A 23,128-nucleotide genomic window follows, 5' to 3' on the forward strand; every position below is an offset into this window, starting at 1 on the left:
ACTTTATGACCATTTGGAGTGCGCCCAGGAATTGTAAATACGCATAGAGCTGAAAAAAGGTGATTGTACACAATGTTTTATCTGTTTGTTGCTACAGTCAGGGTTAATCAGACTGAAAGGTGTCAAGCAGGATTTGATGAGTTGAGGGAGTGAGGCCCCAGTATTTTGGGGCAGTAAAAGCACCTGTTTCTCATCTGATCTGGGAAGGTTTTCAGGGCAGATGTGGGCCTGGCGCTGACTACAAAGTTCTCAGAAATATTAGTTTGGAATTGGGGCGTATAAGGAGAGATGGACACGCGGGTGAAGCCATACTACCTTCATTATGGCTGGATGTGGTTTCATATCATTTACAGTAAAGACAACTTAGAGAAGTTGACATTTTTAGGTGAGGTTAGATTTATAAAGAGCCCAGGACCCAAATGAAATATCTCTTGACCTGTGGGGGCCCAGATCGTTTCCTGATTTTTATTTTTTTAAGTTTAATATCATGCCATGCTGTCAAGTCTATCTTGTCCAGAAAATGATGGGGAACTCTCAACTGGTGGTCTAATTATGCAACGGCATGCATAGAACACTATATGCTTACACGTTTGCACGAAAGAATAGACCATGAAGAGTAAAACATATGTGCCAAGAACAAAGTCCTTTCATCTCAAACCAGAGGATGTTTTTACAAGTCTGTGTGTGGGTGTGTGCATGTGTGTGTATCTGTGTATGGGTGGGTGGGTGTGGATGAGTGGGCAGGTGGGACAGGGAGGCAGAGCCCAGCGCAAACAGAGACGAGCTGAGGAGAACCTTAGACCGTACATTGGCAGAGTGAATCCAGGTGAGCCTTAACCTTATTGGAGAAAGGAATATCAGGGCTGTTGTAGTAAAGACCACCTTCATCAAGTCAAGACCAGCTCCAGATGAATTTTATAATAATGAACAGGTCCAAAGTCGAGACCAAGTCCAGACTGATCCCAGGTGAAGTGAGTCCTATTCAAAATTGGACTGAAAGAAGCAGGAAACATTGTACACTAGACATCACTGATGATTTAGGACTAACATAAACTAAAGGCAGTGATTCAAATTCAGTTTTTTCAATTTCAGTTTTTCATGACACAAATTTCTGCCCAAATATGCAGTCAGTAATTTTACTCAGTGCCATGTTTTTTTTCCATCTGGCCCAACACAGATAGGAGGGAAAAAGCTGAGTCAACATCCAGTGGTGGCTAAGACAACTCCAAGTCAAAACAGGCATGAGGACAAGTCAGAAATGTCTGAAAAGTTATGCCAAGAATGCATACCTGTGTTTCATATGCTGTATTGTTATTGTAGACCTTCAGGCATCAGGCAAAATGAGTACACTGTGTGCAAACATGATACAAATGCTAAGTCTAATAAATACAAACAGTAAAAATAAATGTCAGTTCCAAAATATGCAGGCAAATCCCGTAATTATGTGAATATCTCCCATGCATGTGATCATACACAATGAGCCCCAGCTTTAACTTTGCAGGAGTCACATTTTACATCTGAAATGGGTTGACTAACACATTTTATGATGTAGTAACAAATAATATAGATAAAACATTTGGACTCCTAGCTTCCTAGCATACAATATCTACAATAATCAATGACCACAAAAAATCTCCTACATCATGCCTTTTTATGAGTTAAGACACAAATGTACACAACATCTGTTTGGTATTGCTTGATGGATTTTGGACCAATAATTCAGTCTCTTACCTCATCACACACCTTCCAAGCACCTTCTTCCCAGCCCAGCATTTCTTTTGTTGTTTTTCCTCATCAAACAACTATCCCTGAGCTTCATCATAAAGATAAACATTGCATTCTGAGACAATTAAGTCAATGCTGTTATCTGGAGCAACATTAATCAAGTGGTATATAATCTGATAAGTGATATAAACACAAATACTCCCTGTTACAGAGAGGCTATGTGAGCTGCTGAAGTGCCACAGTCCAGTTGGATCTTGGTGCCAAGTGGTTAAGGAGAACGGAGCCCTCATCCCAAAGTGTGTGTGTCCTCAGTCCTGCCCACGGTAATCATGATACTTTATTTCAACCACGAAAGCCATGAGATACAAAATGTAAAAACCCATATAATATTAGACTATAAAATCTTTTGATCAGCTAATGTATGTACTTATAATTAATTTGAACATTTATTGATTTATTTTACGGTGTATATGTGTCGCTCATTGTTTCTAGATATGTTATCGTATCTACCAGAAGATGTAGTTTGTTTGTGAGATACAGTGGTTTACTCTGAGTCTAGCTGTGCACAGTATAACCCAATAGTGTACACAATGGTAAGTAGAGTATTGGCTCATGTTTACAGGCAGAGGGCACCAGTGTGCAGTGTTCTAGGCCAAACCTATGAGAATGAGTGTCTGCTGCATAAAGAAGCCTGCAGAAAGAGACGCCGCACTGGACTGGCCCACATAGGACCCTGTCTGGGTAAGCACACATGTCCACATTGCATTCAACATTACAGACGATTTGTCCCAAGCTGTACAGTTGTCACTCTGCTTCAGTTCCCAAAGCTAACTGCACAGAGGAGGAGTTTGGCCAGTTCCCATACCGCCTCCTGGACTGGTTCCTCCTATTGAGTCGTATGGGAGAGTCCTATGCACCTGCTGCCCCGCCCCAGAGCTGCCTCAGCCACACACGCAGAACACAGCTGGCTCAGGTAGCTGACAAGGTTGCTTCACGCTTGAATTTGATAAAGTGAGCTCGAGCTGAAACCAGCACAGGGGACAAAGTTTGAAATGCTGCTTTGGTGTAGAAAACATCGCTGATACGTCCTCAGGAGAAGAAGGCCTTTAAATACTCAGTGAAACGAAAAGCATGTGCCCATAATTGAGCTGTGATGTTGCTGGTGGTGGGTGTTGCAATGCACAGCAACTAAAATGACAGCAAAGGAGAAAAGACTATTGTAGAGAAGTAAACACAATTAATGGTCCATGATGGTGTCTATCAGCCAAGGATGACGCAAATGAAATCAATATCCATAACAAGATGTAATACTAGAGAAATTATAAACCAAAGAGGAAAATATCAAGGGATCCCTTCCATTCCCAGTATAACGTAATGTTGGACATCACTGCATCGTTTTTGACACCAGACACCCTCATCATGGTCGTATATGCTTCATGGATTTTCTAGGAAGAAATCAATGTTAACAACCTGAGAGGCAAGTTCTTGTGTTTCGCATGATGTGGTCATCCACAGAATGAAATAGAGGTTTTCAAGAACATCTTGTACTGTATAAATAGGACGTGGTCAATAATCACTAAATTATTCAATAAGAGGGCGAATGGAGGGGTAACTCAATATCCTCCCGCCAGCCACCTTGACCTCCTGCCCTCAAATGAATGAGGGAACTCATGGTTCATGGAATATTACTGATGTTATTGTTAGTCTCACAATATTTCAATTATTAGAATATAAAGTAAAGAATTCCAAGTACTTTTTAATCACCATAGTTGTTTCTGTTTTTAAGTAATAATAGATATATGATGATTTGGAATAAAATTCTTCTTATGGTTTTTCATTCACCTACAACACCATCTGCAATCTCTTTATCAAGTAAAACTAGAGTCAACAGAAAAAAACATAAAGAAGAGAGCTGATCAGAATACAGTATAAGGAACAACAATAAATTGGTATACAAAACTTCAATTTTGCACAAAAATTTTTTTGAATGGGAACATCTGCATCCTTGAAACATCCTCTCTTTTGGATTTTGGTAGACATGTTCTCACCCCCGTCTCTCCCTCTCTCCCTGTGTCTGCCTTTAGCGGAGGTTTGCCTTATTGGACAGGAACAAGGATGGGAAGTTGAGCCGCAGGGACCTGAGGAAGCTACGTTACAAGAGCATGCCTCTGGAGCACTGTGCTGCACAATTCTTTCAGTCAGTCCCACTGAAACGTCACCTGGAGCTGCTCATACCACAGGGCTGCTTTCAGGATTTCAGCAAACTAAGATCTGATAGGCTGGCTTCACATGGTGCAACTTGCATGCAACTTCAGCTCCATGCAACTTAGTTGAGTTCTATAGGAGCACCATCCAGTGAAAATCATGAGTTGAGTTTGTATGTGAAGAGTGAGTTTGGTAGCATACCAACTATAAGAATTAAATTTGCAACTTGCAACTTGTATGTAGGCAAATTGTAAGACAGTTGTATTGTGTACAGCCAGACTAATGGCTAGAATCATTCTTATTGTGTTTCTGTCCCCTTGGTTGATTAGTCAAGTGATCCTCCACTGACCAAGACTTTTATTTTGGATGATTAGCTGGTTTTAATGATATCTTCATACACAGCATGAGCTCTCAGCATCAGATAGTATTCACCACTAAGGTCTGGTTTTCCTTGATAAACACTAGATTTAAAGTAAATTTTGCAATATTGGCAAGGGGCTGGAGAGTGAAAAAAAGATCGAATGATTAAACAACCCACTTGATGAGCTGATGAAATCCTGTAACCCACAAACTTACTCACAATTTGCCAAGTCAAAGAAAACACGAACTTTCTCACCAACAGTGCATCAAGTCATATCCTATCATGTTCTTTCTTAACAACAAACTAATGTTCCTTCATTGTTCCTCAGTTCAAACTCATGTCTTCATGTAAAACAGCCTAAGCAAAAGCAGGATCATAGTCATGACAGCCAAGGTCCTGCTTACACAATCAGGATCCTGCAGGGATTTCTTTTCTAAAAAAGAAAATGAACTGCCTTCCAGGTGCTGAGAAACACTAGTTCATTTTCCTTTTGATGTTCATGCATTTTGTTTACATTTTGCAATCCATTTACATTTTTATTGCTTCTTGAGTTCTCAGGTTATGAATAATTTTCAGAGTAGGTGACAAAGTTGTAAATTGCAGCAAAAAAAAAAAAAAAAAAAAAAAAAAAAAACTGATCTGCCAGCCAGCACTTGATATTTTATCAGAGGCAGTTCTGCTTCATGCAATATGTTGTTTTCCAATTAATTGCTGAAGCATAAAGGGTTAAAACTGTCTCACCCTGTGATGCCTTTCGCCCCCGCTCTATGACTATGTCGCACCTCCCACCAGGCTGTTCTCTCTGCACGCCATCCATCCATTCATCCTCAATGCCAATCCCCCCTTCCTGTTTCCCCCCTCCCCTACTATCTCTCAACACCACACCATCACTCCATCATCTCGCTCCTCCTCCATATTTAAGCACTTCAGTTCCCCTTCCTTCCTGCTTTCCTCTCCTCTTTTCCACAAATGGGCTCACCCTTACTCCCCCTCTCTGTTGGTCCCTCCATCTTTCTCACCCAGTCTCCCTCCCTCCCTCTTCATCCCCTCCTCACTTTTTCATCCCTTATTCTTTCTCACACACACTATCTTTCTCCCTCTACAACCCCCCCTTTTCCTCTGCCAGTCTGCAGTGACAGGTTTTGTGGGAGTGGGGCTGGCTGTGTCAATGTCAACCCATTCCCAGCAATGATAATGTTTATTACCCACTGTGTCTCCCGCCGCCCATGGATTAGCACAAATTGAAGCAGTACCCTTCAGAGGGAACGGGCTCAAAGGCAATGGCTGATGAAGAGCCCCATTGCAGTTGTTCCCATAGCTGTGGATACACTATGTCTTCACGTGCCTTTGGTGCATCTATACAACTCCGTGTCTGTGTCTTTTTGACTTTGCAAGATTGAGTTCATGTGTGTGCATGCCTGTGAGAAAAGCGGCCATGGTTCTCTATCAGTTTACGAGGTCGCCCATGCATTGTATTGTGCTGTGTGTGCAGGTCATGTGACCGTAACAGGAACAGGAAGGTGACCCTGCACGAGTGGACCTCCTGTCTTGTGGATCGCTCTGAGACCTGGTTCTACCATTTCATGTGTGAGCGGCAGCCATTCCTCACCTTTTCAGCAGTGTCTTAATATGTTTGCCAGTGTTTCCTGTGGCTTAAAGGGGCAGTAAGAAAGATGTTTACTGTCCCATGGCTCAATATGACCACAATATAACTGCAGGGGTTGCATAGGTTCATTGGTTAATATCATCACTCAATGATTACTTTGCAAGGTGGAAAGATTTCTGGTAAATAAAACTCACTCTCTAGTCTGTACTCTCTGTCTGGGAAAAAAAAAAAAAAAAAAACAAGACACCCCAATGCAATTCCAATAGCTTGCCAATAGAGGTTGATGAAGGTCATAGATTACTTGAAGGTGCCCAATGGAATATTGCAGAGGATCAATTGAAGTGAGGACCCTTTACACTTAACAGACAAAAACTGTGAAATAAGCATGAAATTTGGTGGTGGAGTCTAAATGGTTCTCACTTCAAACAATTCTCAGTTTGGCATTGTGCACGGTTAATGCTGTTTAATTGCAAAAAGTTATACATTTTTTCCAAAATTACAAGATTTTGTGTCTAAAGTCGATCCTTTAATGTTAATATCAAGAAGTAATATCTTATAATGTTTATAACTCTATCAAGTGAATTGTTTCATTTATTTGACTTTATGTTGACTTGACAATAACTAAATAGATAGTAAAGAAAACTTAAATTTGCATTCAAATCCAAGGTAATGTGTTTTGCTTTTTCAACAGCAATGAAAATGGGTTCCCGCAAGCTGTGTCCTATAAGTGTGGCAAACCACCTTTGACATGAAAACAGTGATCACCTCCTCTCCCACTTTTCTACTGTAAATACCTCTGGAGGCAATGAAGAGTAGACATCAACACCACGACTATCACCACCTCTTCTACTTCTTCTACTTCTTCTTTTTATTTTTTGTCGAGCTACAGGGTGGCATCTCTACTCACTCTCTACTCTCGGTCAAACTTTATCCACCTTTTTATTTCATTCAGTAGCCAATTGCAATTAGGATATTAGTCATTTATGACATCATCCAGTCTGTAAATCTGCTTGTTGTCTGTGCACTCATGTGTGAGTAAATGGCTCAAATAAATGTCTGTGTGACCCGGCTGCAACTATTATTAATTACACTTATTGGCCGTCCTGTGTGCAGTGAAAGGGCAGGGACAATAGCTAATATTAAAGGACTGAAAGACAAGGCATGCCTCACATAACCAATTAAAAAGGAGGATGACAGACGACAGACAGCGGTGTGGAGAGATAGATGGAAGATACTGGAAATGAAGATAAGGAACGAGAAAGCTTAGTGTTCAAAGACGTGACTGGAGAAGAGGCAGTGAGATAATAAGGGGGGGTGAAGGGGGGAAGCAGAGAAAAGTGTCATAATGCACTGGATGAGAGCAAGGGAAGGAGAGAAGAGGAGGGAAGTGACTGAAGGAAAGAGAGAGTAGTATAAAGTGTGTTTGTGAAAGGACGGGGAGGAGGTAATGCACTGTAAATGGGAGTTGAGAGTAATGGAGTAATGCATAAAAAATGGATCAGAAATGAGGGAAAGACTAAGAATGGAGAGTGAGAGGGGGAAGGGATGGCAGAGAAAGAGGGAGGAATTGAGGAGAGGAAATGCAGGGGGGAAAAAAAGAAAGGTTTTGATGCTACAAAACATTTACAGCAGGCTCAATAAATATCTTCTCGGAACATTAAGCAGAATTTCTGAAATACTTGACCTCCGCCAAAGTCAAACAACTTACATAATGCACACTCGCTGACTTTTTTTTGTCTGTTTGAACTATAACCATGCAGCCCCAAAAACTTTTTGCTGCATCTTGTTTTTGTTTACTTCTGCTATGTGTATGCATGTGCAAGTGTGAGCGTGCGTGCATTTATATGTGTGTGTGTGTGTGTGTACAAGTGTTGGTGTTCCAAGATCAATAGGAGGATGTGTGTGGCCTCGGGTGGGTTCTTTGGTATCACTGGAGTCTCTGGACTAATTAGCCTTCACATTTACTTTGCCTCTGGGGATGAGGGCGAGAAAGAAAGACAGTGGAGAGGAGAAGAAGAAAGGGAGAGGGATTTCAATATTCAATATGAGATGCAGATACGCTGAAGACATGAGGCAGTGTAAATGAGGAATGAGAATTGCTTGCTCTACATGTGTCAAGGAAAAAAAAAAACAGAGTGCATCATCCTAAGTATCAAAAGAAGATTTCTTTCCCCTCTCCGTGTCTCAGATTTTAACTCATATAACTTTTGATGAAGAGGATGGGGATCACTGCAGGGCTGTAAATCATCTTGGATTGGAAAAACAAGACTAAACTGAGAGGGGGGCAGGCTCGAAAACAGGGAGGGGGGGGGGGGGGGGGGGGGGAGCCTGTAAATGAAGAGATGCAGGAGCGCTATGTTGGACAATAACGCCAAGCAAGAGCCGGCTGTATTTGCTAATGATGAGTGACCTGCGGAACCGAGCTGTTAGCACAGTCTCTCCGCTGCCGAAAAGGGGCTGTGAATACAAAGTCCATCCCCCCACTACTACCTCCACCAGCAAACATGTCTCCCTCTGTTCCCCAGGGACCAGTCCCTTTATCAGGAAAAATAAAATGAGTTGTTGGGGCCACCCCTGGAGGTCCGGCAAGGCCTCCCCTCCTCCTCCTCCCCCTCCTCAACCACCACTGCTGTCCCTTTGTGTGCGTCTTCACCCCCCATCCCCTCTAATAGATTCCCTCTCATTACCTCAAGACCACCATCTCCACCTCCTCGCTTTCTCCATCCCCCCATCCAAACACACGGGCAGTTACATTGATCCACCTAATCCTACTCCAGCCTAAATCCACTTTATCGTCCCCCCCCATACTGTCCTAACTCCTCCTGTCACATGCTGTTTGGATGCTGGAACAGAGATATCTGTGGGTGCCACCCAGTCACCCAACTCTGTAACCTTGCCCCCCCCTTCCCTTTGGGTGTTGATCGGTGATCTGATCTATAATGGTTTGCTTGCATCTCTCGCTGTCTCTCTCACACATCCACACACACACACGCGCGCGCGCACACACACACACACACACACACTCCCAGGGGACTCTGCCAGCACAGGAGCAGATGGGCGGCTGGTGATGATATGTTGTTAAAAATAAAGATTCCTGTTAACCCGTTGTCAGCTAGCAGCCTCTCCTTCTCCCTCCCTCTCTCTCTCCCCCCGTGTTTCTCTCTCTTTCTCTCCCTCTCTCACTGTCAATCCCTATCTTTTCCTCTCAAACATCATCCATGCCCTGCTCAATACAAAACCCAAGTAACTGTGTCATTGCAAACACATTGCCTGAGACCCCCGACCTCCAAAACATGATATTTAATACATGGCTGTCATATAGATGCCCCCCTCCCGCATTATGCATGGCTTGTAAGCAGAAATCAATAATAGATGAAGAGACCAGTTTTGCGGTTTCTTTTCATGCAATTATGCCAATGAAAATTTCACTCTCGCTTTCTGTCGTTCTCTTGGCGGATGGAGTTTGTCCGGTGACTGTTTGTCGATAAATTATTAAACGGCAACACAAGAGGGGGGATAGCTGTGGGATCAAAAGAAATATTCAGGCCAGGCCTGATGGCAGAGAGAGAGAGAGAGGGAGAGAGAGAGAGAGAGAGGGGTTGTGTGTGTTTGTGTTTGAGTTTGTGAGTGCGTGTCTATGTCACCCAACCCTGTGCATCAATTCCAGGTCCGACAGATGTCCCACAGATGTCCAAAGTCCTATGAATACAGCCTACAAAGGGCATAATGTACCGCGTCTTCACTCGCTCGACACTGTGGTGGCTCTCCAGTCCATTCATTTCCTCCAGAAATAGCACAAAAGTTGCTCGAATGCAGCTCATACACATAGTTGCGTGTGTGAAATAACCTCTCAAAGGTTAATCACAATCCAGCCTTCAAAAGCAGCAGCCGTATCATACTCTGCCAGACTGTCAACTTTCAGAACTTCAGAGGAACTGTAAAGTGGGCCAGCAAGATGGAGGGAGAGAGAGAGAGAGGAAGGCTGGTGGCTTTGAAAGAGAGTCCAGCAGCAGCAAGGGGTCCTCACTTAAAAAGAGGACCAGTTTTGGCCACTAGTCCCGAAGTGATATTATTAATACTGCTCATGTAATACATTTTTCGTGTTCATGGAGGTGGTGTTGCAGTCTGACATACTGCAGTGGCAGAGGGACAGAGAAAGAGAAAGAGAAAAAGAGGAGGGAGCTCTCGTATTTTAGCGTCCGGTCAGACAATATTCCCTCTGGGTGGAGTGGGTCCCATTCAGAGCGACCTCAATAGCCCTATACTGAAGTACCTAGTGAATGAGTGAGAAAAGGCCCCATCACAGAATGGAAAGGAGGGAGTTTGCACACAATGCGACTGGCCTCTTTTTTTATTTTCCTGATGATATTGATTAAAGGGCTCAGGAGAGAGAGAGAGAGAGAGAGAGAGAGAGCACAGTACATGAGGCCTGCCATTGTGTGGAGATGAGAGGGCTGGGTGGGGTGGAGAGCCACTGATATGAATATGCTCCCTTTCCCCACCCACTCCTCCGAGATCTACACTTGACCTGTGGGTGGAGGACATAAAGCCCTCAGTATGGCTGGCCTATATGTGAGGCCTCGGACCTTGTTGTGCCTCATCCCTGTCTGGTACATTTCCCGTTTGTTAAATTGTGCCCAAGGACTGTAACATGCAAAAGTATAGGTTTTCCTTTCAACTTTGCTGGCTAGGTTGACTCACTCTGGATCCAACCCTGGCCAGCAAATCACACTGACATACTACGGGCATAGTAGCAGCCTAAATGCAACTGGGCTGTTACATTCCCTTATATTGTCAGCTAGACTGAAACAAAAGACCTAAATATACCTGAGAAAAGTATGCAGTTATGAGAGAATGAAGACATTTATTGGCCAACAACAATAACATATTGTGTAACTAACCCTTCTTATGTAAAGGGCAAATATTCATTAAAATAAGAAACATGGCAGGCTAGTATGTTGCCAAAATGCCTTTTAAGGCAGCGCATGAAAGCTTGGAGAAGGGCTCTGCTTTCTTGTGGCCAAAACCAAGGGCTTGCAAACAACATGTGCTTTGGGTAAAACTGCATTTAAAAATGCACAGAAAAAAAAATTACAGTATATGCTCTGAAGGAGAAAAAAGTGGGGGTGATACTTAATCCTTCTCTAAACCCTGTCTCCCCTCAAATCTATACCTATGGCATCACGGGATGGACTCATCTTTCATTTATATATAACACAAGGGATGGACTCTTTCATTTGTATATAGCTCGTTAATTTTTACTGTTTTGATGCATCATGATTTTGGCAATAAGCTTTTTTTTTCAAGCCAAGAAGCATCCAAATGATAATTAAAAGGAGACCATATTGCACCAAAAAACACCCCAACAACACACTTTTTGTTTTGAGCATTTAATAGGCTCGTCATCTATTTGAACGTGTCAATGTAGACGCAGTCTCAACGACCAATCAAACTAGAGATAAGAGCACAAGGTAGCGTAACCTCCAGCCTGCTATCGGTAGCCTACTCCTAATACAGATGCCATCAGACAAGCCTGAGAATGGTTAATGTAGGTAAGTTTTACATCATCACCCCTTCCCCTAACACTGCTCTTTACAACACACTCTCTCTCCCTCTCCCTCTCTCCTCATCACCACCCCCATTCAGCGACCTCACCGTCAGCCCCCACACACTCACCCACTCACTCCCTCACTCTCAGATTGCACAGATACACAAACACACACACACACACACACACACACACACAGACACACTTGCGCACGCACACAAACACACACTCGCACTCCCTCACACATGAGCCCCTTTGAATTGCAAGTGAGCTCTGTTCGCTACCAGAGGAGGTAAACAGAGGCAATAAGTGAAAGAACAGGAGGGGGGCAAAGAGGGGGAAAACGAGAAGGGGACAGGCTTCACTGACAGACTGACATTCACACAGCATTTAGCAGGGCAAGGCTCCACGTGTGTGTGAGAGAGAGAGTGAGAGATAAAGAGAAAGAGAGGGAAGAGCAAGAGGGACACGAGGGATCACGGAGCTGTAGAATCCCTCTGCCGGGGGTAGGCTTGCACCGGGGAGTTGAGGCTGGGACAGCCCCGAAGAGACACCTCCTGAAGTAGGGAGCAGCACCCCATGGGAGACAGCAAGTCGAAGAAACACCCGACAACAACCTGCTGTCGCTCCTCCTTTCCCCTCGGCCGGCTCTCATCCTCCTCTCCTCCTCCATCCTCACTCTCTCTCACATTTGATCCCCATCCCTCGTCCCCTGCACCGGAGAGGGAGAGTGTGCACTGAGAGAAGAAAGGTAAGAAAGAAGGGATGCATGCATGCACGTTGCTGTTCTTGCAGAGCATGTGTCTTCGTGTGTGAACGTGTGCGTGCATGTGTGTGTGTGTGTGTGTCAGCATCTCAAAATTGAAATATGTGCATAGGTCAACAACTTATTTCTTCCCCTTCAGTTCTTTTTTTGTGGTCTCCTGAGGTTTGTTTTTTTTTTTTAACTGGAGGGATGTGGAGCACTTTAATTTTGTTGTAGGATAAACAGACAGCGTACATGAGAGGGAGACTTGCCTCACTTTCATCTCGACATCATCATTTCTTATCTTTTCTCTGACACTACATTTCTGCTTGTTTAAAGCCTCTGTTCATGTGTCATTGATTTGTATGTTATTGCTCCCTTTCCCTGTGTTTTCCATTGACCGCCAATAATTCTCTGTTGTCATCTGAATAGCAAAGTATGATTGTAGAGTAGGAGAGTGGTCACAGAGCGAGAGTGGATGTATGTACCGAGAAAGGGCAGCATAACAAGACAGTGTGAGAAAGTGTGTGTGTGTGTGTGCATGAGAGAGACATAGTGAGAGGACAGGGGAAAAGATGTGAGAAGAGCATGGATGGGGAGACAATGAAGTGCGAGAGACAGAGGAAAGGTTAACGTGTTCACATGTACATGCATAGGGTTAGAAAATCAGCCATAAAATCCAATCAAGTTCCTTGGTCGTTGGTCACTATCGCATGAACCCCCACCTCTTATTCTGTGCTCGTAGTAGTTGGGAATCGTGGGGGTACAACGGATCCTGCAGGGACCACCCTTTGCCATTTAATCTGTCCCTGGCCTGTCCGCAGATAACAGAAGGCAGATGGTTCCGCCAAAGCACAGGGAGATAGAAGATAGCAAATACAATGTCTGGAGAGTAGACTGTATCCCTCTGAAACGGAGCCTGCACCAACTTCTAAATAAGAGGGCCAAATAAAGTGGAAATGTGTCACAGAACCAAAGAGAGAAAGAGAGAGAGAGAGACCAGCGAAAAGTATCTTTAATTAAAACCCAAACAGTGTCTAAAATAAATGCAGTCCATTGGCTGTCTGGGATAAACATAAGTGAATGGAAGGAGGGAACTCATCTGACTGAAAAAGCAGAGGGGAGCTGAGCAGGACCATCAAAGTCATGAGATCCTGTGTTTAAAGGGGAATGTGTATTTATTTATAGAGGGTGGTAGTTAAGTTCACTAAGCTCTCTCTCTCTGTAAGACCTAGCCTTTTTGCCTTATGAAAATTCAATTGGCCATAATTTGCTGAGGAGCCATATGCATATTTTATCAGCGGGCGCGTTTTGAAGAAACAAGCCCGCCACGCTTTTTTTTTTTTTTTTTTTTTGTGTCTGCATCTTTATCAAGATTGAATGAGGAAGAGTGTGAGAGGGGCAGAGGGAGAGAGAGAGAGAGAGAGAGAGAGAGAGAGAGAGAGAGAGAGGCTGTGAGGTTGTGCGGCAGTCTTGTAATATGTGACACATTAGAATCCATTTGACATGGGGCTAAAGCAAACACCAGTCATTATCTTTCTGGCTGAAACACCTAAAACAAAATTTCTTGCAACCTTGTTGCACGGCTTTTTTTTTCGAATTCTGATCCTCTCCTTCAATCACACTTTCTTCTCCTTCTCTCTCTGTCTCTCACCCTCTTGCAATCTCTCTCTTTTATTACTCCAGCCTTCTCCTTTTCCACAACCCTCCCTCTCTCACCCTTCCTTTCCTCCCTCCCTTCCTCCCTCCCATTTCAATCTTCTTCAATCTGCTTCCCCGTCTGCATGTCTCTCAGTTAAAGCTTTATGGGTCGTTCACTCGCCTCCTCTGTGCAAGGATAATGAGCAGGCGCCTCTGTGCTACTTTGTAGCCATGCGACGGTTTGCGAGTTTGGATCTCCGTGCGTCCCGAGGCCTGAAAGACTCAGATGTACCTTCTGCAGCCGCCTCCATCATTTCCATTGTGATTGTCATCTGATCTGTAGGGCACAGCACTGACATAAAACACCTTGTTAAAGCGGTGGAGGTGGGGAGGGGGGAGGCAGGCATTTGTGTAGACTGTGTGACTTTGAACAAAATGCGTTTTCTCTCTGGGGACGAACCGGAACACCGAGACCTGTAATCATCCCATCTACAAAATAATCACACGTACAACCACACACACAACTACCCACCTACATAAACATATAGAGGCAGAAACACAGAGAGAGTGAGGTAGAGTGGGAGAGACAGAAAAGAGACAAAGAGAGATAGAGAGATACAGAAAGCGGGGAAATTTGAAACAAGTGGCAGCTTTTGCTAGTTGTTTCTTTTGGCATCTGTATATGATAATTGGATTAGATTACATCAGAGCACCTCCAGGTGTTGTTTGTGTACCTCTCTCAGCGTTAGCCTGGCATCACTTTCTCCTAATAACATGCTTGCTAAGGCCCATAATAAAAGACCCGTCTATTTAGAGAACAAACCCAATTGAACTCCATACTAAAAATAGAAATGTAGATGTAAAGGCATTCGACTTCTGAGTGATATTAGCAGCCCACTTCACACTTTGAAAAGTGGTGCAATGGGTGATTTTTCCCTGCGAGTGTCAAGCTGCGCCATACACATTCCACAGTAAAATAGCATGGCAATTTCTTTTCCCCCGCATGAATAATTCTGTCTGAATAGGGTGAGATGTTTCTTCATATCAATGAATCATCAGCCGCTATGCTCTTTAGTGTCTCTGTGAATGGTACAGTGGAAATTGAATAGACTGTGTGTGTGACTTAGTGAATTTGTGTGTGTGTGGGTAGCTGATGGAATCTGATGGATGCTCTTGACCTTTCCACTCTGCCCTTTCAGAGCTTGGGAGATATCTGAGTGGCCACAACTGGGGGAAGAGAAAGGGTGAAAGAGAAGCAGAGCAGCTGAACAACAAGGGATGGCTCTCATCTCGCTGTCCTGGTGCCTCGGCGTGGCTCTGACGCTGTTCTGTGGCACCTCGTGGCCCCAGGCACACTCGGCCCTGGCCCCTGAGAACGAGGTGCCTCTTCGCCCCATTACATGGCTGCCAGAGGGAAAAGTCACCACCATAACACTTCCCAAAGGACGAACTCGAAGGTGAGGTAACAAACCTTAAATAATAAAATGTTTTGAGACAGATCAGAAGAGTAAGATTTCAGTGCAATATATAATCCAGGAGTTGATGGCAAACCACAATGATGACATACACTTACAAAACTAGTGTGACACACATACTTTCCTGAACTGTATGTGCGTCCATGGGCTCATTTCTTATTCTGGTGGCTCTGATGGCTGGCATTCTACTCCACACTATCAGAAAACAGAGATTAGCTGTACAATAATATCAAATTACATAATAACAATTTTCCATAAAAACTCTATCTTAATTATTGAATGAAGTGCTAAATCTTAAAATACAAATGAAGAGGAAAAATTGCCATGAGGGTGATGGTTTCATTAAGACTAATCTAATTTTTTTCAGACAAACAAAACTGCATAGAAACACTGCGTTACTATAATCAAAATAAAGTCACTTGATTCAAGAATATGCTTGATATGAGCTGGTCTGCACTTCAAACAAGTGGCTGTTTTTTCACGTGTGTCAACAAAGACTCAATACAGGACTAAATGACTTGTTAAGATGGATAATTTTTGCAATGAGTGATGGGTGGAGAGTTTGGCAGATGTATAGTAAGCTGAGGACCCACGAAAAAAAAAGCTTGAAGCCCACTCATTAGATTCGGCCTTGTTACCATCCTTCACTGACAAGTCATCAGTCATTCCCCAACAATCTTTTTGGAGCCAGTGGCTCAGTAGAGAGAGAGGGGAAGTTGAGCCCACTTGGCCTGGACCATAGGGACCACTGCCAGTGCTCACTTTCTGAAACTGGGAGCTGAAAATTGGGAAATGCGTCTCCCTGTGTGCTGCAGTCTGTCCACCAGTGCAATCATGCAGAACCACGCAGCAAATAATGGAGAGAAAACACTGATTTAGAAATTAATCACTCAATTAAATAAGCTGCAAACTGCCCTTGAGAATGACAGTGTCGCACATCTGTTTGGAAACAGCCACCATCTGCACAATATCATGAATAATGGTGTTTGTAAGGAGGCAATCAAATATTTATTAACAAATAATCATATGCAATTTTCATTAAGGGCAACCTGCCTTGAAGAAATGGCATGTTTCAGAGCAATGTGGGTAAACTATGTTGTTGCTTTGAAACTGAATATTGCTGTCTTAAAGGATCTCAATCAAAATAACCCAAAATAAAAGGCTGAGTTGAAGAACAGTGGTTATTTGAATTCATAGGCAACCAAACTTGAGACTAGCCCACCTCAGTATGCATTGCAGATGCCCTTTTGTTGCCAATGAAGTGCCACCTCATATGTTAATCTAAAGCCCAGCATCCACAATCAGTGTATTGTCTCAGAAACATCAAATCATAATAAGGGACATCATTGTTTTTATGCCAAGCACGAATCCAGATAGTTACAGCAAACGGGCAGATACCCATCTGAAACTGTCAATGCAGCCTTATCTGACATTCAGGTCACCTCTCCTGGTTCACTATCAAAGGACGCATCAGCTTGTAGCCAAATGGAAAGACAAAAGATTTGGTGAATGCCTCGACCATTTGCACAATTAAATCCTCACGTCCTAACAAAGAAAAGTATAACAGCACAGAGATTCTGCAAATCATTTTTAAAAAACTGAAAGAATGTTGCACAGTGTGCATCGGGGAGCTATCTTGTCTGCTCGTCCATCACCATTCAGTTGAATGGAAATAGGATGTTATCTTTTTGACAATCCCAATGAAAAATGAAAGAACTTCTTGATGTTATCCTCGGTGTTTCTCCACAGGCTATACTTCATGCTGAAGAAAAAGGCTGTGGCGATGTCCGTGACTGTCAGCCCGTGCGACCTCGCCATCGAATGGAGCTTGGCTGCCCGCACCCTCAAGGACAAGCCCCTCAAGAGCCTGCAGTGTGAGTGGATGTGCACCATAAGAATACAGCCTCCAACCTTAGACACCCATTCACCCTGAGTATTAACATTAGATCTATTAGCTGGTATCATGGATGTAGTGGAAGGTAAATCCCCCTATCTCTAAAAATCATTATAATGTAAATTACACATCACAGTTAGTGGTGTCAGATTGATGAAAGTGACCTGAAAATAGTGCATAAAGAACAATTTCCTGAAAATATATTTGATTTTTGCTTACATTGTTGTGGTTGCAGCATTGTGATGGGCCATATACATATCACCCATTCAAATTGCAGCCTAAAGCTATGTGTTTTGAAAAGCAGGTGTCTCCAAGTATCTCACAAATTCTTATGTAGATAATATTTATTTCTTTATCCTTTATCTTAACGTTTCCATTTAACTCTTTTGCTTTGCCGATCTTCAAAGTATGGAGAAAGCCCGTATTTTTCAAATGTCACCCGCTATCTCTGGCTAGGAGGGAGATTGACAGCAAACATGATCATATCTAGTGGTCACATTTCCCATAAATTTAACACAAGCTTTTTGATATGTATTTTAAAATATCATTTAATACACAGAGAGACACACAGAGAGTAATCTGGCCAAAAGGACCGCCGGTTCTTCATTCGGATGCTGAAATAAAGCAAACTGGATTTATCGAATCTAATGAGCATCTGATAGTCTGTAATTTTTTTGTGCCTAGAAAACCAAAAAATCAAATAAAACTCAAATGATGAAACATATCCTACAGCAGCAAAACAGGGTAAAACAGAAGTGAAAGCAATGCATATCTCAAACTCATCAAAAGAATCTAATTTTCCACTCAAAAGGGGCAGAGATCTCTGGATTAGAAAATATGCCTTAGAGCCCTCCATCAGCACCTTGCCAGGTTAACTGAACAGGCTATCCTACACGGTAAAACAACATTATGAAGTTATAAAATGACACATAAATCATTCAGACCCTGAGCTCAAGGGTCCCCATTGCCAGTCTGAATTATTCACTTTGATTCTGTAACATTTAGTCTCATTTGAGGGGAGATTTCTCAGCTTGAGGAGAAGAGCAGTAAAGTGGCAATCCACATTTTTTTTGTTTGTTCGTTCATTCTCTTCTTGCAGTTCAATGCACAGTGCCTCGGGGAATTACATTATGTGCTCTTTAGGTCACATAGAGCCCTAAACAAGGAATATATAGTGTGTGTTTGTACATGGGGCCACACAGTGATCAGCATCAGCCAGCTCCTCATTGTTGCGTGACATGTTCACACGTCAGGAAGCAGTGTGATGATTTTCTAATGGCGCTGGCTCCATCAATACATTAATGAGCTTTTTGTTCAGTGATTCTCTTAGTTACGACAGCCTTTGGCGTTAAAGTCAATGTAGTCTCACTCATTCCGGTCATAAGAGGCGGGTAGAGTAGAATGTCCTACTTAAAGTGTTACTTTATTGATATTTTATTTGGGCAGATATAAAAGTACTGATGTACTCGGAGTAAAGGGTAGTTTTAGAAAAGGGAACACTTTTTTGCCATACAGTTCTAAAAGGAAGAGAAGATAGGGTTTAAACTCAAATCATTCAGTCAGAAAATTTGAAAATTACATATTGAAGTAAAAATACTTCCATTTCCATCTTCTTGTCTTTGGAAAAAGGAAGAAAAAAAAATATTTTTTGAGCACTCTAAGCCAAAAAGGCCTAGAAGGTGCTTTTTTGAATAGTAAATATATATGCACACAAAATTGCTATTGTAAACAACAGCGAGCTGGTAATTTTACTTCTCTGGGAGTAAAATGTATCTCTCAAAACTTCATATTGCACCTAAAGCACACACACACACACACACACACACACACACACACACACACACAGTACAAACACACATAATAGCTACTCAATTACAGTAGTGTGTGTAAATGTAATTAGTTAATTCCAGTCATAAAAAAACTTCATTGCTGTGAAATTATTTTGAAGTACTCTGGCATCCTTTTACTTGGGTTTTCTGTAGACACTGGTTTATTTGTCTGTACAGTCATGGTGGTAACTGCTAGGGGAGACTGGGGTAAGTTGAGCCAAAGGGTAAGTTGAGCCACCCCCTGTTGCTAGGAAACGGTAAAAAATATTGATCATGTGACCAAATATTTAGGAGGAAGGCATCATTTCATGGAGTCTGTGAAGGTAAGAACCACATGGGTAAAGTGGTTAGACATTTATTTCCGAAAAACCATTTTTTACTCTTGAAAGTGAATTTAGTCTTTCATAAGTTTCATGAGTATTGTGTTAAGACCAAAATAGATCATTTTAAATTTGTTTTATATATCAGTTGTGGTATCTATGAGCTACAACATGAGGTCATAAACCTAGCCTAAAAGTGCACCATTTTAGCTGTGGGGACTAAAAAAATCAAAATGGTAGCTCTGGGGTAAGTTGAGCCGGTAGGGGTAAGTTGAACCACCGGCTCCTGCGTTCTGTGGTGCGTTCGGGGCCGAGGCTGGGGGGTCCGGGGGCATGGGGGAGTGCTGGAGGCCACAACTGCTGCTGCGGAGCAGAGGGCGAGGCATGGGCGCACCACAGGACCCCGGAAAAAAGACTCGCAGACGCTCAGGCCGTTTTGACCACTTAAGCCTTTACGAGGGTTAAATATTAAATCTCTAAAACTCCCCAAACCTCACAGAGTTGGTGGTACAGCAAGGACGTCTGAGCAATTTGTATTCCCCTGCAACCTCGACAGGTGGAATATTGAGTGAAAGACTGGGGCGGAGCTATGTGGTGGCCAATGGCGGCCATCACAAATATGTTACGTTCATATGTTCATAACTGACCTTACTGTCAGCAAGGACACCAAGAAACTAGTGTTCTAGTGTTTTCTTTCCAAAAACACAGCTGTTCATGTTCTCTTCCCAAGCGCACTTTAAGGCCTGTTAAAACAGCTGTTTATTGTACCTGTTGGATTGTGTTTAATAAATAAAAATACACATGAATGTGAAGAAGTGATTTTTATTTATGGAGGGAGAAGGTGAGGGAGGGGTGGGATGGAGGTGGGGAGGAAGGTGGGGGGTGAGTAGGGATACGGCTCAACTTACCCCGCTCCTATGCTCAACTTACCCCATACACGGGGTAAGTTGTGCCACAAGACCACTTTTTTTGGACGTGCTATATTATAGAAACAGTTATGTTTACACTCATTCTGTTTGTTTGAAGAGATGCACAACATCCTGAAATATATGCAGATATGTTAGTTAGCGACAAAACTATGATTGCCTTGATGTAGTGATCCTAAATATGAAAAATGGCTCATCTTACCCCAGTCTCCCCTACTGATGGTAATTTTGTATAGAACAGAAAATGTAAAAGCCTTCATAAACTCACTTTATGAAGGCTTTTACATTTTCTGTAGGTGGACTTGGTGGTTTTACTAAGAAAATAAAATTGAAAATTTATTTAGAAAAAGTCACCAATTATTACTTTAACACTGTGCCTTTCCTCACAGGGAGCACCAAAAAGAGCATGCCAGAGGTTTGGTGGCGAGGGCCAGGGACTGAGGAGAAATTGCACAGCTTCACAGGCAACACCATGGACACCTATGTGGGTCCTCCCCATGCTCATGCTTCTATCTACATCCTGAGGCTGCGGTCAAGAGAGCACGACACCAGAGCTACAGTGTACCTCCATGAAGGCCTGGGACCCTCAGGGGCCTTCCCACTGCTCCCAGCTGACCCTCGAGTTCACACCCTGGGGGTCGGCATGACCAGCGTCACCCTCAGCTGGGCACCTAGTGCCTCCCTGACCAGGCTCCCGCACACCCAGAAGAGTTACGATTACTGTGTCTTTGTCAACCCGACACACAACTATCCCAGTCTTTGTGCTGCTAGAGAGAGCATCAGGAAACAGAAGGAGAGAGATCAGAGACAACAAAGAAAGGAGAAGCAGAGAAGAGTGACAGTGTGGCCAATTCTTAAAGACTGGTGGTGGCAGCAATGGGACACCTTCTCTGAACCCCAGGCTCCCCCTTCTTCCCTCCCTGATGAGTACTCTGATCTCCCGTGTTTGTGCAAGGGGACGGAGAGTGTCTGCACAGTCTCTGAGCTCCTCCCTGACACCCAGTATTACTTTGACGTCTTCGTGATTGACAGGGTAAATGGGACCAGCATGGCCTACACGGGGACATTTGCTCGAACACATGAAGAAGCCCGGCCAGCCATCACCCCACTCAGAGAGGGGGAGCTGAGGTGGGTGACCTTTCGTGACAGGAGTTCCAACTCGGAGCAATTCTTCAGTTTCCGTCCCCGTGGCTGGCAGCAGAGTGGTCTCCTCACCTTGCAGAGCTGCAGTGGAGGTCAAAAAGTCAAAGTCACCGTGTCCAGTAAAGGACACGTTCTGACTTCCCAGGCTGTGGGGGAAGATCTGGTGCAGATTTGGCTCCAGGGAAGTCCCTCCTACCTCATTCACCTGGAGAGAGAAGGAACCGCCACAGCCCAGACCTCTGGTGCTGCAGACCAAGTCCTTCCAGGAGGTCTGACGGCTTCGGTCAAAATGCAAACTTCTTCAGCCTACCACCGCAGAGGGGTCCCCTCTCTGCCCTCCACCCTGCAGATAAAGTCCTTCAATCGGCTGCGGACCTGCAACAGCATCACCCTGGCCTGGATGGGCACAGAGGAGAGGAGCCTGTACTGTGTGTACCGCCGGCAGCTGGGCAAGGGCAATGGAGAGACTGCAGGAGCATCTGCTGCCACTGCGCCCTGCCTGGGCCCAGAGTCACGCTCCGACACTGAGAGGGTCCTGTGCAAATACTTCCAGGAGCTGAATCCCCGGCGGGCCGTCACCACAGCTGTGATTGGGGGCCTGGAGCCGGGGATGGCGTATGTGTTTGATGTCTATCTAATGAGACGCTGGGGGATCCCTATCAAGTACGCCAGCAAGATGGTCAAGACCAGGAAGGAGTGCTGAGATGCTGCCCCCTACAGGAGGCTTTTTGACTGTCCCAGTTAAAAGGGAGATGCATCAGCCATGGACATAATATAAAGACCATGACGACAAAGCCATTTGACTGTTGTGGAGACTGTTAACATAAGGAAATATGCCCTCTGAAGGAGCGATGGTTGTATTCAAACTCCAGAGGCACTATCCATTCAGTGGGTGGGATGCTGATGGAGATCATAATGAGAGGGATCTGCACACCAGCAAAAATTCATAACATTTACAACTTCTGTGCTTTTGTCATTTTGTTTTCCATTGTTGTTGGTCATGATAATGATGTGCCAGTTGTCCAAGTGCTTATTTTGTGTCTGAGTACAAAGGACATATGAGGTTTTTGATGACAGAAAATAAATACAAAAACAACAACAAAGACTGTGCCAAATATGCAACAGAAACAGATGGGGCTATAATTGGATAACATCGGAGAGAGGGGGTATACAGTGTATCTTTAGCGCTGCATATTGTACAGGCTTATAAACACAGATGGGTGCAATCTACAGATGCTTAGTTCAAAGTAAGTGTGTATCCTTGTGTTCTGCTTTCGCATGAAGCAGTGAAAATGACTTAGTGACTTGCCTCATTGTCTTTGATGTATTCTTGTGCTGCTTCAAATGCACCAATAAACACTAGGGTATCTGTACCTTAAAGTCCATGATGAGTGACAGAAGTGTTTTAATTTATCAGTGGATTTAGATGTAACCAAATTATTCTCAGATAACTATAGCATGATCATCATCACTGTGGTATTACCATATTATGAGGCAGTAGCTGAGCAGGTACAACACTACAACACATTACGGTATTACAGCTGTGAGCTTGATTAAAGGGGGTTTAAGAGATGGGTGAGTATTTTGGTTAATGGGAGGGTCTGAATGGGAAAAACCCAGAAATTACAGGGTCGCTCAAGCAGGGTGTTTAAAATAGGATTGTGTGGCTTATGGAGCAGCCCTGCCAGAGACCTGTTGGACATAATATTC

At 43.6% G+C, this 23,128-nt stretch overlaps 2 protein-coding genes across 2 annotated transcripts; both read left to right on the plus strand.

Annotated features, from left to right (window-relative positions):
* Window positions 1–732: 732 nt before the first annotated feature.
* Window positions 733–6,657, plus strand: sparcl2 (SPARC-like 2). Its single transcript, XM_030071079.1, has 7 exons — window positions 733–826; window positions 1,937–2,048; window positions 2,348–2,466; window positions 2,544–2,698; window positions 3,810–3,922; window positions 5,784–5,878; window positions 6,589–6,657. Exons 1-7 carry the CDS (start codon window positions 733–735, stop codon window positions 6,642–6,644), a joined length of 744 nt encoding a protein of 247 aa, XP_029926939.1. The 3' UTR covers window positions 6,645–6,657.
* Window positions 6,658–15,109: 8,452 nt separating this feature from the next.
* ndnfl (neuron-derived neurotrophic factor, like) lies at window positions 15,110–22,751 on the plus strand. The gene is made up of 3 exons (XM_030070373.1): window positions 15,110–15,288; window positions 17,056–17,180; window positions 20,665–22,751. The coding sequence occupies exons 1-3, from the start codon at window positions 15,110–15,112 to the stop codon at window positions 22,119–22,121; spliced, it is 1,761 nt and encodes a 586-aa protein (XP_029926233.1). The 3' UTR covers window positions 22,122–22,751.
* Window positions 22,752–23,128: the final 377 nt, after the last annotated feature.

Source organism: Myripristis murdjan, chromosome 15 (assembly GCF_902150065.1).
Source record: "Myripristis murdjan chromosome 15, fMyrMur1.1, whole genome shotgun sequence".
Taxonomy (NCBI): Eukaryota; Metazoa; Chordata; class Actinopteri; order Holocentriformes; family Holocentridae; genus Myripristis; species Myripristis murdjan.

Coding starts and splice junctions, on each gene's coding strand:
- sparcl2 (XM_030071079.1), top strand. CDS start 733: ATGAGTGGGCAGGTGGGACAGGGAGGCAGAGCCCAGCGCAAACAGAGA. Junction 827..1,936: donor CATTGGCAGAGTGAATCCAG/GTGAGCCTTAAC, acceptor TCCCTGTTACAG/AGAGGCTATGTGAGCTGCTG. Junction 2,467..2,543: donor CCACATAGGACCCTGTCTGG/GTAAGCACACAT, acceptor ACTCTGCTTCAG/TTCCCAAAGCTAACTGCACA.
- ndnfl (XM_030070373.1), top strand. CDS start 15,110: ATGGCTCTCATCTCGCTGTCCTGGTGCCTCGGCGTGGCTCTGACGCTG. Junction 15,289..17,055: donor CCCAAAGGACGAACTCGAAG/GTGAGGTAACAA, acceptor GTTTCTCCACAG/GCTATACTTCATGCTGAAGA. Junction 17,181..20,664: donor GCCCCTCAAGAGCCTGCAGT/GTGAGTGGATGT, acceptor CTTTCCTCACAG/GGAGCACCAAAAAGAGCATG.